Raw genomic sequence first — 15,729 nt, forward strand, 5'->3', positions numbered from 1 at the left:
GGGGTACCCCAGATGTCTGATGACACAGCTTAGCAATTGCTGTTTTCCTGGGTGTGTAGCCAGTGCAAGATGTACTCTATACCATTTTCCCATCTAATGTAGTGATGTTGCATGTTTCCAGCACACTTACCAGCTAGTCGACAAACAAATTGAATGCTGTGTATGAATGTCTCAACAATGGGTAGCATGAATATTTTGTCGTTGTTGCAAAAATAACGAACATTAAACCTCCTGTCGTGCAAAGTCCCCTTCAGTAAGTATACACTGTGTGCACAATTATTAGGCGAGTGAGTATTTTGACCAAATCATAATTTTTATGCATATTGTCCAACTCCAAGCTGTATAAATTTGAATGCTGATTGGATTTAAGCATATCAGGCAATGTGTATTTGTGTAATGAGGGGGGACCTGGCCTAAAGAGATCAACACCCTATATCAAGGTGTACATAAATATTAGGCAGCTTCTTTTCCTCAGGCAAAATGGGCTAAAAAAGAGATTTAACTGACTGAAAAGTCAAAAATTGTAACAAGTCTTTTAGAGGGATGCCGCACTCTTGAAATTGCTAAGATATCGTGGCGTGATCACAGAACCATCAAACATTTTGTTGCAAATAGTCAACAGGATCGCAAGAAAGGTGTTGAGAAAAAGATGCAAATTAACTGCCAAAAATTTGAGAACACACAAACGTGAAGCTACCAGGAGCCCGTTATCCTCCAGTGCTGTCATATTCCAGAACCGAAGTGCCCAGAAGTACAAGGTGTTCAGAGTGCTCAGCCAAGGTAAGGAAGGCTGAAAAGCAACCACCACTGAACAAGACACATAAGTTGAAACATCAAGACTGGGCCAAGAAATATCTGAAGACAGATTTTTGTACAGTTTTATGGACTTATGAGATGAGTGTGACTCTTGATGGATCAGATGGATAGACCTGATAGACCTGTGGCTAGATCCATAATGGGCACAGAGCTCCACTTCCACTCAGATGCCAGCAAGATGGAGTTCGGGTACTCGTGTGGACTGGCATTATTAAAGATGAGCTAGTTGAACCTTTTAGACCCCATTCACACTACCGCGACTTGGACCGCGACTTGTCAGCCTGACAAGTCGCGGTCCTCAGGCTCCCATAGTGTAGTACAGAAGCCGTTATAATAGGAGCGACACAAGTCGCTCCGACTTAGAAAAAGGGTCCTGTACGACTTCGGGCAACCTGGAGGCGACTTGCATTGACTTCCATTGTGTGAAGTCCGTGCAAGTCGCGCCGAAGTCACGCTGCACGCGACTTCACAGGTCGCCCCTGAAGTCATGCACAAGTCGTGCCGCGGTAGTGTTAATGGAGCCTTAGGGTTGAAGATGGACTCAAATTCAACTTCCAAACCTACTGCCAGTTTTTAGAAGACACTTTCTTTAAGTAGTGGTACAGGAAAAAGTCTACATCTTTCAAGAAAAACAAGATATTTTTGCAGGACAATGCTCCATTGCATACATCAAAGTACTCCACTGGGTGGCTAGCCAGTGAAGGCCCTGAAGATGCAAGAATAATGGCATGGCCCCTTCCATAAAGTAGAGCCAAAGCTCTTTTGACCCAGCTTCTCTTGGGAATCCACAGGAGTGTGCTTCATTTAGCACTCCAGTGATTCCCCGTATTCAGCTGGCTAAAGCCCGCTGTCGGCTGATGACACTCAGCCACTGCAGCCTCTGGAGAAATCCCGACTTTAATGTCCGGATCCACCCAGATGCCTGGACTGGCAGCTGGCTCAGCCTCTCAGAGAGCCGATGCGAGGCTGAGACTAGCGCCTTCCTCCCCTGCACAGCCCGATACTCCAGTGGGAGCTGGAGGGGCAGCGCAGAGATTTGGTGACTGACAGTTTCCGGCTGTCAGATAACCGAGAACTGAGCGATCAGTGGTTGCTCAGTTCTCGCCGTAAAGGCAGCGGGGGACAGATGCAGCATTGGTGATGCTGCGTCCACCTAGGTAAGTATGAATGTTTATTTTTAATCCCGAACTTCTGTTGTAAAATGATATTAAACCCAGGACCCTGCATTCACTATATCCAGTCTCCCACAGTACACAGAACATGGCATTTCAATCATTTTAGTAAATTTAAACTGTTAATAATATCTTTAATCACCAGTAGTATATAGCAGTCTTATGACTTTTCATTCTCTCTTGACTATCTTATGAGGCTTCAGGACCCCTGACCCTCTCTCTGGACAGTGCTGATTGGCCCTGTGCCAATCACATGCACCCTTACAATAAAAAAATTAAAAAAAAAAACCTCTCCAGCAGTAGGAAGAGATGAATTGGGGACTGTGGAAGAAGGGGCGGATCAGAGAGGACAGGATAAAACAGCCTTCTTACACAATGCAGAAGATTAATCCTAAGGTTAAAGGTTCCACAGTAAGTATAAAAAGCATGCTTTACTACATATACAGACTGATTTTTTTGTTGTGGGTTTAGTAACACAAAGCTTCATTAGTTTGTGTCTTTTAATATATCTGCCTGGAGTTTAGATTAAATACAACTATTTCACCTGTAATTACAGGGATTAAAGTTTGAATCCTATCTTTTAGTAATATGTGATAAATGTATGGTACTTGTTTTTAGATTTTAAATGAAGAGTGTTCTGGAGATGGATATTGTGAAAGGAAACCTGGATGACATTTCCAGACCCGCTTCAGTCTCTCGGTCCCGTCCTGAAAGCCGTATTTCAAGTTCACTTCAGGCAGAGAACCCAAAAATATTTTCCACTGTAGGCTCTTTGGAAGTGTTACCACCAGAACTGTGCCTTTCAGAGGTAAAGTAATCTAAAGTATCTTAAATCACTATCTATCTTTTGCAATTATATTTGTGATATTTTTTGAAAGAGTTTAAGTTGAGGAAAAGGGAATTCTTTGACTAGATTCCTTTATATATTGCAATATGTCCAAAGTTTTGTTGGTGTCAAGAGAAGTTCTAACATAAGTGGATGTTTTGTGATTAAATGGCCCACAGTTGGACCGACTTCTTTTTATACGTAACATAAAAACTCTGTTGACCATTGTAACGGAACAGGGCACCCCGGACCGGGTACCTCCGTTGACAGATGCTCCTAGTGCTTTCCAAGGGCTCCAAGCACTCCACCAGACACCGTAACCACTTCAGACCCCACGAACCGCCGCAGCTTGGTTAGGGTCTCACAATCTCCTACCCACCCTGGACCTACGACAAGGCTCCAGGTTCCTGTGGGTGAACCTCTCTTTCCCCAGAGAGTGCAGCAGAACAAGCTCTTTCACAAGCTCTTACAAGAGCTCAGTGATTCTCTAAGGGAGTATGGAAGACCATAGCAATCCCTTGCAGCAGATTCCCCCAATAAGAGACGGAACTCTAGATTGAGGGTGAAGGAACTCAAAACCACTTTATTGAACAAGACTTATATACAGAATTTGGAACATCCCACCCCCAACAACCGCTTTCCTATTGGTCAATTGTAAAGTACCTGTGGTCTCCTTCAGGTCCTCCTTAGCCATGCAAATGAGGACTTGAAAATTAGACAGCAGGGATTGGTCCGATAGCTTGACCAGAAGGACTGCCATGTGCAATGAGACAGAAGCCCCCAGGGGGCAATCAATGTACACAATAGCCAGACACAGAACAATGGGAGGTCATTAGCACTTACAATGAGACAGGGCAATCCACATTCCCAATACACAAACAAAAGGGAAAATCTTGCTGACATTGAAAGATATGTAATATACACAGCATTTAGGAATTACAGATTTCATGGCAAATGGGACTAAATCTTAATATTTCTATATGGAGATATTGCTGGCAAATATGAAGCAATCCAAACCATTACTTATCTGTCTTTTAATTCCAGTCACGGTGAATACTGTCACAACCATACCAATCAGATTCAGACTGATTATCTTTGCCCACCTTCTTGGACAACCATCACTAGTCCCTGTTAGCATGGAAAATTTCTAACTAAACCTGTCCTGAAACAAAAATGTGGGGCTGCAATTGCTTACCCCCTAAAAATGTCTATCTGCCTGGCTGTTATGCTATGCTACGTATGCCATGCTCATTGAACATACATAACGTTAACATATACATAGTTTGGGGTTATAGCATGTAGACAAACCTATGAACAAAGCCTTCAACCCAATATATCCCCTTCACTGCTTTTTTTGACAGCTCTGTGCCACTGCCTGATAGTTAGCAGCCGCATTGTCTGCCAGCCATGCAAGTTCTAGTTTTCGCATTTGACTGCCTTTCTGAAAGATGTAACAAGCAGACCAACGGTCCAGCTGAAGGAGCACACATGGAAGGCTGACGACGCTTCTGCTAATTGCAAGGCAGTAGATTAGCATTATAAAATAAGTGCTCACAAGGCCTGCCTCAATAAAAGTAAACAACCCCAAGCGCTTTAGGACAACCCAACTGCCAATCCCCGTGCTGCTACTTAAAATATAAATATATAAAAACGGCGACAAAGCAATATGTAAAAACATACAAATGTGACCAGTAGCGCAAAGTGTAGTAATGACCTCACACTACCACAAGGATAAATAGTCCTTCTATTCAACAGTAACACATGAGATCACTTAGGTAGACAAACAGCTATAAAAAGTCCATCATAACAACAGAATGTCCATCCATAAAAGTGCATCCACACATGTGAACCTTGGTGGGATGTAGATTTAATCAGTGGATGTAAGGGGTCACCTCTTATCACCCCCACCGTGAAAGCAAGGGGGAGTAGGTCACACTCACCGACAGTAATGGCTTAGCCGCTCTCGTGGATATGCGAAAACACCAAATGTCAGCAATTGTCCACCATAGATAATCCAAAAAGCTCGTCAGGATGAGGGAGGATCAGTGTACTCCGTACCATGTGGGAAAAACAAAGCACAAAGCCCCACTAGTGCAATATTGTTTAAACACTTTATTATTGCATCCACTTAAACAAAAGAAAGCCACTCACATTTTAACATAATCATAACAGCATATAAAATCCCATGGAGGATATACTGCACCGTTCGGGGACATTTCCCAGGCTCCATGCCGTGGTCCGTGCTCCTTCCGGGAGCCCCTATGATGTAGTCGGTAAGACGAAACTAGTCGAGGCGTAACCTGTCGTCGTCAACCAACCTACCTATCACACAGTATTACTGCTAGGAGTGATAATAGACCCGGAAGGAGCACGGACCACGGCTCCTTCCGGGTCTGTTATCACTCCTAGCAGTAAGGCTCGCTCCCGCTGTATTTAGTCACAGCGGGAGTTGGGCCAGGGGAGGAGCGGCGGTGATCACTGCCGCTCTTCCCCGATCGTCAGGGAATCGAGGGTGGAGATCCGCCCACTCGTGTAAACAAAGCGGGCGGATCTCCTAAGTGACAGACAGGGTCAGATTGCAGGGTTCAGCATAGCTGAACCTGCGATCTGTCCCTGTTTCACTCAGTCCCCTCCCCCCCCACACACGTTAGTAAGCACCAGGCATACATTAACCCCTTGATCAGTAGCACGGACTACGGCGTGGAGCCTGGGAAATGTCCCCGAACGGTGCAGTATATCCTCCATGGGATTTTATATGCTGTTATGATTATGTTAAAATGTGAGTGGCTTTCTTTTGTTTAAGTGGATGCAATATTAAAGTGTTTAAACAATATTGCACTAGTGGGGCTTTGTGCTTTGTTTTTCCCACATGGTACGGAGTACACTGATCCTCCCTCATCCTGACGAGCTTTTGGGATTATCTATGGTGGACAATTGCTGACATTTGGTGTTTTCGCTTATCCACGAGAGTGGCTAAGCCATTACTGTCGGGGAGTGTGACCTACTCCCTCCTGCTTTCACGGTGGTGGTGATAAGAGGTGACCCGTTACATCCACTGATTAAATCTACATCCCATCAAGATTCACATGTGTGGATGCACTTTTATGGATGGACATTCTGTTGTTATGATGGCCTTTTTATAGTTGTTTGTCTACCTAAGTGATCTCATGTGTTACTGTTGAATAGAAGGACTATTTATCCTTGTGGTAGTGTGAGGTCATTACTACTCTTTGCGCTACTGGTCACATTTGTATGTTTTTACATATTGCTTTGTCGCCGTTTTCATATAAGTAGATTAGCATTGTCAGATTGCAGCAAAAAGTGTAGTTACTAGCAGGATAACTGCGCTCTCCTTCAATACGTTAAGTGCATAGATTAATTCATATATATAAAGTTCATCAGTGATTATAAAAATTTTATTAATAAAATATAATAACTATTGTATACATTAAAAAAAAACATATATATATATATACAGTGCCTTGCGAAAGTATTCGGCCCCCTTGAACTTTTTGACCTTTTGCCACATTTCAGGCTTCAAACATAAAGATGTAAAACTGTAATTTTTTGTGAAGAATCAAGCACTTGAAGAATCAACAAGAATCAACAACTTCGTAGATTTGCAGTGGTCTGATACTCCTTCCATTTCAATATTATCGCTTGCACAGTGCTCCTTGGGATGTTTAAAGCTTGGGAAATATTTTTGTATCCAAATCCGGCTTTAAACTTCTCCACAACAGTATCTCGGACCTGCCTGGTGTGTTCCTTGTTCTTCATGATGCTCTCTGCGCTTTAAACGGACCTCTGAGACTATCACAGTGCAGGTGCATTTATACGGAGACTTGATTACACACAGGTGGATTCTATTTATCATCATTAGTCATTTAGGTCAACATTGGATCATTCAGAGATCCTCACTGAACTTCTGGAGAGAGTTTGCTGCACTGAAAGTAAAGGGGCTGAAAAATTTTGCACGCCCAATTTTTCAGTTTTTTATTTGTTAACAAAGTTTGAAATATCTAATAAATTTCGTTCCACTTCATGATTGTGTCCCACTTGTTGTTGATTCTTCACAAAAAATTACAGTTTCATATCTTTATGTTTGAAGCCTGAAATGTGGCAAAAGGTCGCAAAGTTCAAGGGGGCCGAATACTTTGCAAGGCACTGTAGCATGGTTTTGTGGGGAGGGTGTTTTTTGAGTATTGGCAGGCAGGCAGCCAGTGCTTATTAGAACCTATTTATCTGTTTATAAGGCAGGATTAATTAGCAGCAGTGACTCTTTTAGCTGGAGGCTCATGCTCAGCCACTTGAGATAGTATAGTTCTTTTTTAGTCCAGGCAGGAATTTTGATAAACACTAATGCGTATTAGTTTGTCTATGAGGAACACCTAGAATATTGGAGCTATAGGACCAATATACCCAGGAGGAGCTCTTATTATAGGTACCTGTTAGGACCAGTATGTATTTCTAGTGGACAGCCTAGTTTGGTCCAAGATTCATCGATACTAGCGAATAAGTAGACCAGCCAGTTTCCTGAGATTATGATTTCATTCACTATAGGTGTTGGTCAGGACTAAGTTTATCATCAAGAATGGTTATCTTTAGTATACCCTGGAGGAGTTATTATCATAGATACCTGTCAAGACCTGAACAGGGTCTGATAAGTGCAATGTTTCCATTTGAAACCAGAGTAGCTTGTTTTCCTAGGGTTTGGGGCTGGGAGTTGTTCAAGTTATTTAATGTATAATCCGTAAGGAGGGTTTCCTCTTCTCCTCCCTTTTCTACTTTTTCTTTGGGTATTGTAGTCATCAAATCACTGCCTTTGCCATCTGCTAATTAATAAACATGAATCCTCCCTTTTATAAAAATATATAGTCAAGACACGTTTTATATCATTCTAATAAAAGTTTTTTTTTAATACCAGTGGCCTTTGGGTAACGCACCCCTTGTTTAGTTAGTATTTGGTTGCCAGTATAGGTATTTTCTCTTAGTACTCAAGGCAGTCTGCTGTACCTACCTATGTTTTCACCAGCCAAAGTTTTCTTTTATTATCTTTTGGCAGTGATTTGGGAATTGGACAGCAGACTTACTATAGACTAATGGTACTCATGCATGGGTATGATAATAGTATGCTTTACTATGTGTATTAGTTTAATGTGAAAATAAACCTTGGTGATTCATAAAATGTACAATATGTCATGTAAAACTTGTTTAAACCTCTGTGTTGATCTCTATACAAATATAATTTCACATTTTTTGAAGCTGCAGAATTTGACTTCAGATGATGAACAAGAGATTCTTAAAGCCCAAAGTCCGGAAAACAGTCTTAAAGGTCAGAGGTCACAGAGCCCTACAATGATCACATTAAACAGTGATCAAGAGAGAGTTAATGAAAATCTGAAATCAACAGCAGCAGAGGAGTCAGGTAGGTGATGTGTGGTCTTAAATATTTTTTCTCTTAGTATAAAGAACATTATTTAGCAGAAGACAGACTTTTGCATTCTTGTGATAGAATATATTGCACTGGGTTATTTTAAAATAATAAAAAAAGAATTAATTTAGGCATAAGGAAAAATCAATCACAGAGTTAAAAATGGAATTCCAGCTTAACCCTAACTACTCTTAACACTCTGTACTCTCCCCTCTCAACACCTATGCTTACTAACCTGTGTATGGAAGATGTATATACTTATTACCTACCTATTACCTTATACCTATTTTCAGGCCACTCCAGTCCTGTCACGTGATCTGGCTTGCCTGTGTCAGCTAGAGCAACTGCAGGGGGAGGAGGGAGAGCCAATAACGGATGGGCCATTGACGCCTACGGGTTACATTTTGGTTTCACTAGCCATTGTCGGAGCATTCTCTCCTCTCCCCTGCAGTGCTGCTGGACCCCACCACAATTATGTGCTCTGCCCCTTCCCATCTGCCCCTTCCCATCTGCCTGCCCAAATACACACAGCACTGCCCCCTTCACGTCACCTCCTGTCCCCCCCCCCCCCTACACACACACACACGCACGCACGCGCGCACACACACACACACACATATTCACAGCCATCTCCTCTTGCCTATGCTCTACTACCCTACACAGAGCAGAGAGCAGCACTGAAAGGAAAGTGGGAACTGCTCGGGTTATCCTATCATATTTACAAAAAAATATATATATATATAAAAATGAAGGAACACTATCATCATTTAAATGTTACAAAGGATATAACCGTATATGTAAAAAGGAAATCAAGGCTGCAAAAATTCAAAATGAACGACAGATTGCAAAAGATAGGACAAACCCCCCAAAAATTCTTCAAATATATTAATTGTAATAAGGTCAAGTCTGAGCATGTAGGCCGGTTCCATATTAATATAGAGTGGGTGACTGGGGACAAAGAGAAGGCAATTTTTTTAAATAAATTCTTCAGCTCTGTGTATTCAAAGGAGCATGTCCATAATGGGGACGGTATTGACACAGCCCCAAATGATCCACAATGGCTTTAAATCGATATGGTCCAGAAATATTTAGACAGAGTTATAGTGAATAAAGCACCTGGCGTACACCCAAGGATCCTAAAAGAACTGAGCCTCGTCATTTCAAAGCCATTTCTTTTAATTTTTAAGGACTCTTTAATGACTGGAATAGTACCACTGGATTGGCGTAAGGCCAATGTGTTGCCTATGTTTAAAAAGTGATCAAAGTCTTTACCTAGTAAATATAGACCTGTTCTTTTACCTTCTATGGTTGGGAAGATATTGAAAGTTTAATAAAAGACTACATAGATGAAAAAAAAGATATATATTTTAAGTAATAGGCAGCATTTTGAAAGACAGAAGTTGTCAGACAAATCAGATTTTTTTTTTTATGAGGAGGTAAGTAAAACCTTGGACAGAAGGGTGGCTGTGGACATGGGATATTTTGATTTTGCAAAAGCGTTTGACACAGTTCCCCACACACATCTAATGTTTAAGGTAAAGTCTACAGCCTTGGAAAAATCAGTTTGTAAATGGATAGGAAACTAGCTAAAAGATTGTATTCAGAGAGAATTAATTATTAATGATTCTGACTCTGAATGGTCTAGAGTTTTTAGTGGTGTACCCCAAGGTTCAGTTTTGTGTCCCTTACTTTATAATTTATAAAATTATATAGGGTCTGGGATTAAAATTACTATTTCAGTCTTTGCAGATGACACCAAGCTATGCAGTGCAATAACACCCTTACAGGATGTCTCCAACTTACAAGCCGACCTTAATGCACTGTTTAATTGGGCAACTATGTGGCAAATGAGATTTAAAGCGGTAGTATAGTCATTTTTTTTTACTTTTACCTACAGGTAAGCCTATAATAAGGCTTACCTGTAGGTACAATTAATATCTCCTAAACCTGCACGGTTTAGGAGATATTTGCCCTGCATGCAGCCATTGACGCAGAATTCCTTGCCGGGCACTTGCCGGAAAGTGACTCCCGTGTGCATACGCGAGAGTGACGGCATAGCGGCTCCGGCCACTCACAGCGCCGGAGCCGCCGAACCCGGAAGAGACGCCGAGCGAGCATGTCAGCTCCCACAGCGGTGTCCGGGGGACCGTGTCGGGGCTTCGTTTTAAGTTAAGTATTTCATAATGAGCTAGTATGCGATGCATACTAGCTCATTATGCCTTTGTCTTGCAGGGTTTTTTTTTTTTCCGGCAGTATACAACCGCTTTAATGTTGAAAATTGTAGTTATGCTTTGGGGGCTAAAAATATGCATGTATCTTACATAGAAGGTGGGAGTATAACTGTGGGAATCAATGGTGGAGAAGAATCTGGGTGTTCTGGTAGATCATAGGCTTAATATTAGCATGCAGTGCCAAGGTGCAATTTCCAAAGCAAGCAAAATCCTTTTGTATTACATAAAAAAAATTCATGTAGTTCAACCAATAAAAGGGGAAAACAAATCCTCAAAAAAAAAAAATCATACAATCCTATACCCATATTAAGAGAGGTATGGACTGCAGAGAGAGATATAATTTTGCACCTGTACAAATCATTAGTAAGACCTCATCTGAAATATGCAGTTCAATTTTGGGTACCCATTCACAAAAATCATTTTGTGGAACCGGAGAACGTGCAAAGGAGGGCAACCAAATAAGAGGCATGGAGGAGCTCAGCTATGAGGAAAGATCAGTTGAACTGATTTATTCTCTCTCAAGAAGAGGAGATTAAAGCCCTGTACACACGATTATCGAACGATCTGTTGTCCGTTTTTTGTGGTATGCTAGTCTGATGTGGAAAGTGAAAAGGTTATTTTCATATGAATTTTCCCGTACGACAGAATTCTACTTCAGAAGTGATGTCATGTGTTGGATTGCTTTGTATGTGTTCTTTCGTCTCTGAGCATGCCTAGTCTTGCTCATAAGATTTTTCCCCGTCGAAATCTGTACTAATGAGACGAAAATCGGACGTGTGTTGACGGAGGACAAAAATTTTATAGCCTGCACATCAGGATTTTGTCAGCCGAAAAGTCAGAGTCGGCTGTCGAAAGCACCATACTAACAATCCGAAAATCGGCAGATCGGTCGTCGGACGAATTTTCCCTTCCGAATTTCTTATCGTGGGTACGGGCCTTAAGAAGGGATTTGATCAACATGTATAACTACATAAGTGGTCTGTATAGTGAACTTGGTGTACAACTATTCACTTTAAGGCCATCACAGAGGGCAAAGTGGCACACATTACCTCCTGGAGGAAAAGTGATTTAACCTCCAAATACAGAAAGACTTAATGTGGAAAAATCTGCCTCAAGAGCGGATTCTGACCAGCTAAGGAGTTTTTAAAAAAAGCCTGGATCCTTTTCTAAATTCACAAAATATAATTTTGGGTACTAATATTGATAGGTAAAGTTGACCCAGGAAATATCCGATTGCCTAATGGGGGATCAGGAAGGAATTTTTCCCTCCGCTGGAACAAATTTGATCATGATTTATTGGGGTTTTTTCTTTTTGTCTTCCTATGAATCAACTGTATGTATAGGATTGTGTAAATGGAGGTTTTTCTGTTTTTTTTCTCTCTGTGGGTTGTACTGGATAGATTTGTGCCTTATTTCAACCAGACTAACTATGTAACTATGGCCACATTTCTTTAAAACTCCCGTTTGGGATCACTCTACTTTTATCAAGCACAGCTTATGGTCTCCTCTCAAAGTAAGGACCTGATGGGGGGACCTTCTAAAAGCCTGAAACGTGTAAGCTTTTTATTAACCTTTACCTGTAAGAAAATTAACTTCTGGATTTTTCAAAAATTTCTGGTGCTTTCCTTGCCAAACACCAGACTATACGAAATGTTTTGAAACTGGACTCTTACCCTTGGAGAACTGCCTAGAAAAGGAAAACCTATTAGCATTACTGAAACATATCATTGAAACAAGATCCAGCGCCACATACCCACTACCTACAATTACAGGATGCTTTCTTTCTTGTTAGTATAGTATTCAAGAAAATTACCATTTTCTTTGGAACAAGTGAGTCCTTATTTAATAAAAACAAGCAAGTTGAACTTAGATTATATATATAGTTTTATGCTAAACACTCACAGCAGTGTAGATGCATACAGTACTTTGTTTTTGTGCTTCTAGTTATGTTTGCCTCTATATCACTGCCTTAGTTGATGTTGCTATCCTAACGTTTATCACATTTTTTTCCTCTAAATTATATTCTTTTAACCACCTCATGATAAACCAAAAATGCACATATCAATGTAATGTAAAAGCAATGTACAAAAAAATTGTTGTGCAATGTGTCAATCATTTACCCACAGCCCCGGCCAGGCAAAGTGACGTATATATACGTCACTAGCCTGTCACCGGCTTGTGAGCCAATAGCGGGCGAGCACGCGCCCGCTGAGGCGCGCGCCCGCCGCGGCTCATTCACCAAGCAGTCAGTGCGCGTGACCGGCGGACCCGATGTCCGCCGGTCATTCGCCGATCGTCGGTAGAGAGGGAGAAAGGCAGGCAGCTAATGTAAACAAAGCCGCCTGTCATTCTCCCCTGTGTAAAAATGGAGATCAGACGGTTCTACTATGTAGAACCGTTGATCTCTGTTTTTATAATAGTAGCCACAACCAATCACAGTTAGAAACACGCCCCTAGGACACACTTAACCCCTCCCTCTCCAATACAGTTAACCCCTTCCCTGCCAGTGTCATTTTTACAGTAACAGTGCATATGTATAGCACTGATTACTGCAGTAATGTCACTGGTAACCCCAAAAGTGTCAAAAATGTCAGTCAATGGTCCGATCTGTTCGCCGCAATGTCGCAGTACCGCAAAAAAAAACGCAGATCGTTAAAAAAAAAAAACACCAAAAATGACAAAAATCTTTCCCTTTGTAAGTAAATGCAATCCAATCAAAATACACTTTTTGCGATTTTTTTTTTTTTTACCAAACATATGTAGCATAAAACAAATTGGCCGAAAATGTTAAAAGATTTTGATTTTTACATTTTTTTTGGGGGGAATTTCATTTAAAAAATGTGAAAAATATTGTTATTTTTGCAAAATTTACGCTGTTTATTTGTTTATAGCGCATGATCAAAAAATCGCACAGGTGATCAAATACCACCAAAAGAAAGCTCTGTTTGTGGGGAAAAAAAGGCTGTCAAATTCGTTTAAGTACAGCGTCGCACGACCGCGCAATTGTCCATTAAAGTCACGCAGTAAAAGATCGGAAAAAACCTGGGCAGGAAGGGGGTAAAATCTTCTGGGGCTTAAGTGGTTAAACCGGTGCCATAAATATTTATTGTAATTTACCTAATATGTTTATTTCCTAGGATGTCAGCATCATCTAATGGCAATAATGCAGTATTTTTCCTGAAATACCTAAATCAGGAAAAATCACTAAATGGCGATGAGGTTCATAGGAAGGAAAGGTTTTAACCACTTCCAGTCAGGGCCAATACTGACATTCCTCTCCTTAAAATAAAAATCAGCATTTTTTTGCTAGAAAAGTAATTGGAGTCCCTAAACATTTTATATTTTTTTAGAAGAGGCCCTAGAGAATAAAATGGTGGCTGTTGCATATTTTTATGTCACACGATATTTGCGCAGAGGTTTTTCAAATGCAATTTAAAAAAAAAAAAAACACTTTATTGAATCTCAAAAACAGAATATAATATCCAATAATATAGAAAAAATTATCTTACACTGAGTAAATAGATACCAAGCATGTCATGTTTTAAAATTGCGTACGCCCATGGAATGGCACCAAACTACGTTACTTAAAAATCTCCATAGGCAACAATTTAAAAGCCTTTACAGGTTACCAATTTAGAGTTACACAGGCGGTCTGGCGTTAGAATTATTGCTATCGCTCTGACGTTCGCACCACACATGAGGTATCGCTGCTATCACCATTTAAATATGCATGCTGGACCGACACATGCATTCGCCTTTGTGTGTAAGGATGGGGGGACTGAGCTGCTTTAAAAAAAAATTATTTTTAGTTTTATTTATTTTTATTTTTTTTATCACTGTACCTTAATTTTTTTTAATGATTTTTATTGCTATCACAAGGGAAGAGTTATCTTTGGCAACTGTATAGTGCTCAGGTTACTTTTACTTAAAGAGGTTGTAAACCGAGAAAAACATTTTTTTTTCTTTATATCCTGAAAGAGAAAGACATAATGAGCTAGTATGCATCGCATACTAGCTCATTATGAAATACTTACCTTAGAACAAGCCCCCGCCGCGCCGCTCTCTTACCTGTATGACGGGCAACATGTCCAGTCGCCCGTCTTCCGGGATCGCGGCATCCGGCCATCTGATTGGCCGGAGCCGCGGTGACGTCACTCCCGCGCACGCACGCGGGAGCCGACGGTCACGGCACGGGACTCTGAAGGAACGGCACGATCGGCCGTTCCTTCAGAGCGCATGCGCCAGTGACGTCACTGGCTGCATGAAATGTAAATATCTCCTAAACGGTACATGTCTAGGAGATATTTACAGTACCTATAGGTAAGCCTTATCATAGGATTACCTATAGGTAAAGGTGTCAGAGGAGGGTTTACTTCCTCTTTAAAAGGGAATTGCCTGATCTAAAAAAAAACAATACAAAGATCATGACTGTAACTGCTGACATTATCCCATTATAACCCCTTCAACTTGCTGGCATTTATAAACCTCAAAGGGACAGGAAGTGATTAAGGTTGTTGTAAAACTCAGACATGAAAAATTAACAAAACATATCCCTCTATAGTGTGTACTTGTCTCAATAAAGAGCACAAAGTGTCAAATCTGTGTTGTGCATCGTTCCTCTATCAGCATGAATCACTTCTGACAAGTTTTCTTGACACCAAGTGAAAAAATGTGATAGGGGAGGGATCTCCAGTTGATTGACAGTCTCTGCTCTGTTCCTGTGTGCTGTGTGATGGGGGTGTGACCGTTCCCAACCCCCCCCCCCCCAATCCACTGTCACAGCTCTCTTCGCTAAGCTCTGCAAAGTGTGATTTTAGCTCTGCTACCCTTTTTTTTCTGACAGCTCAGACAAGCTTTATAAATTCAGCACTTTGAACAAATGTAGAGAAGAGAAGACTGCAGGAAAACAGGTATAACTTATGTGGGAGCATTTGTTGCATCTCTTTGTAATCACCTGAGGCAAGTCACTTCACTGGGTATATGTAAGGATTTACAACCACTTTAAGGACACACCCCCTGGCCAACCCTTAATAACCCTATATTAATATTATATATTCACAGTCACTCCTTTGTGTAGGTTTTTGTTTACTTCCTCATAAAAAGGAATCAGATTTGTTTGACAATTTTGGTCTTTGATGAATCAATGCTGTCTATTGCTTAACCGCTTGCCAACCTATTTACTGCGGCGGTCAGCCCCTCACAGGCAAAGCGACGTAGGACTACGTCGCTAGCCTGTGAGGCTCTAGGGAGCGA

General features: G+C 41.1%; 1 protein-coding gene across 1 annotated transcript in view; it reads left to right on the forward strand.

The window, feature by feature from the left end:
* Window positions 1-2,610: 2,610 nt before the first annotated feature.
* Window positions 2,611-15,729, forward strand: part of FSIP1 (fibrous sheath interacting protein 1) — a gene marked incomplete at its 3' end in the record, with an annotated part of 176,591 nt that continues 163,472 nt past the window's right edge. The window contains exons 1-2 of the mRNA XM_082275840.1: window positions 2,611-2,796; window positions 8,077-8,239. Of these exons, the coding sequence (XP_082131966.1) occupies window positions 2,614-2,796; window positions 8,077-8,239 (346 nt within the window). The 5' untranslated portion in view covers window positions 2,611-2,613. The remainder of the gene's footprint in view (window positions 2,797-8,076; window positions 8,240-15,729) is intronic.

Source organism: Pelophylax lessonae (genome assembly GCF_965119305.1).
Source record: "Pelophylax lessonae genome assembly, chromosome: 13".
NCBI classification, from domain to species: Eukaryota; Metazoa; Chordata; class Amphibia; order Anura; family Ranidae; genus Pelophylax; species Pelophylax lessonae.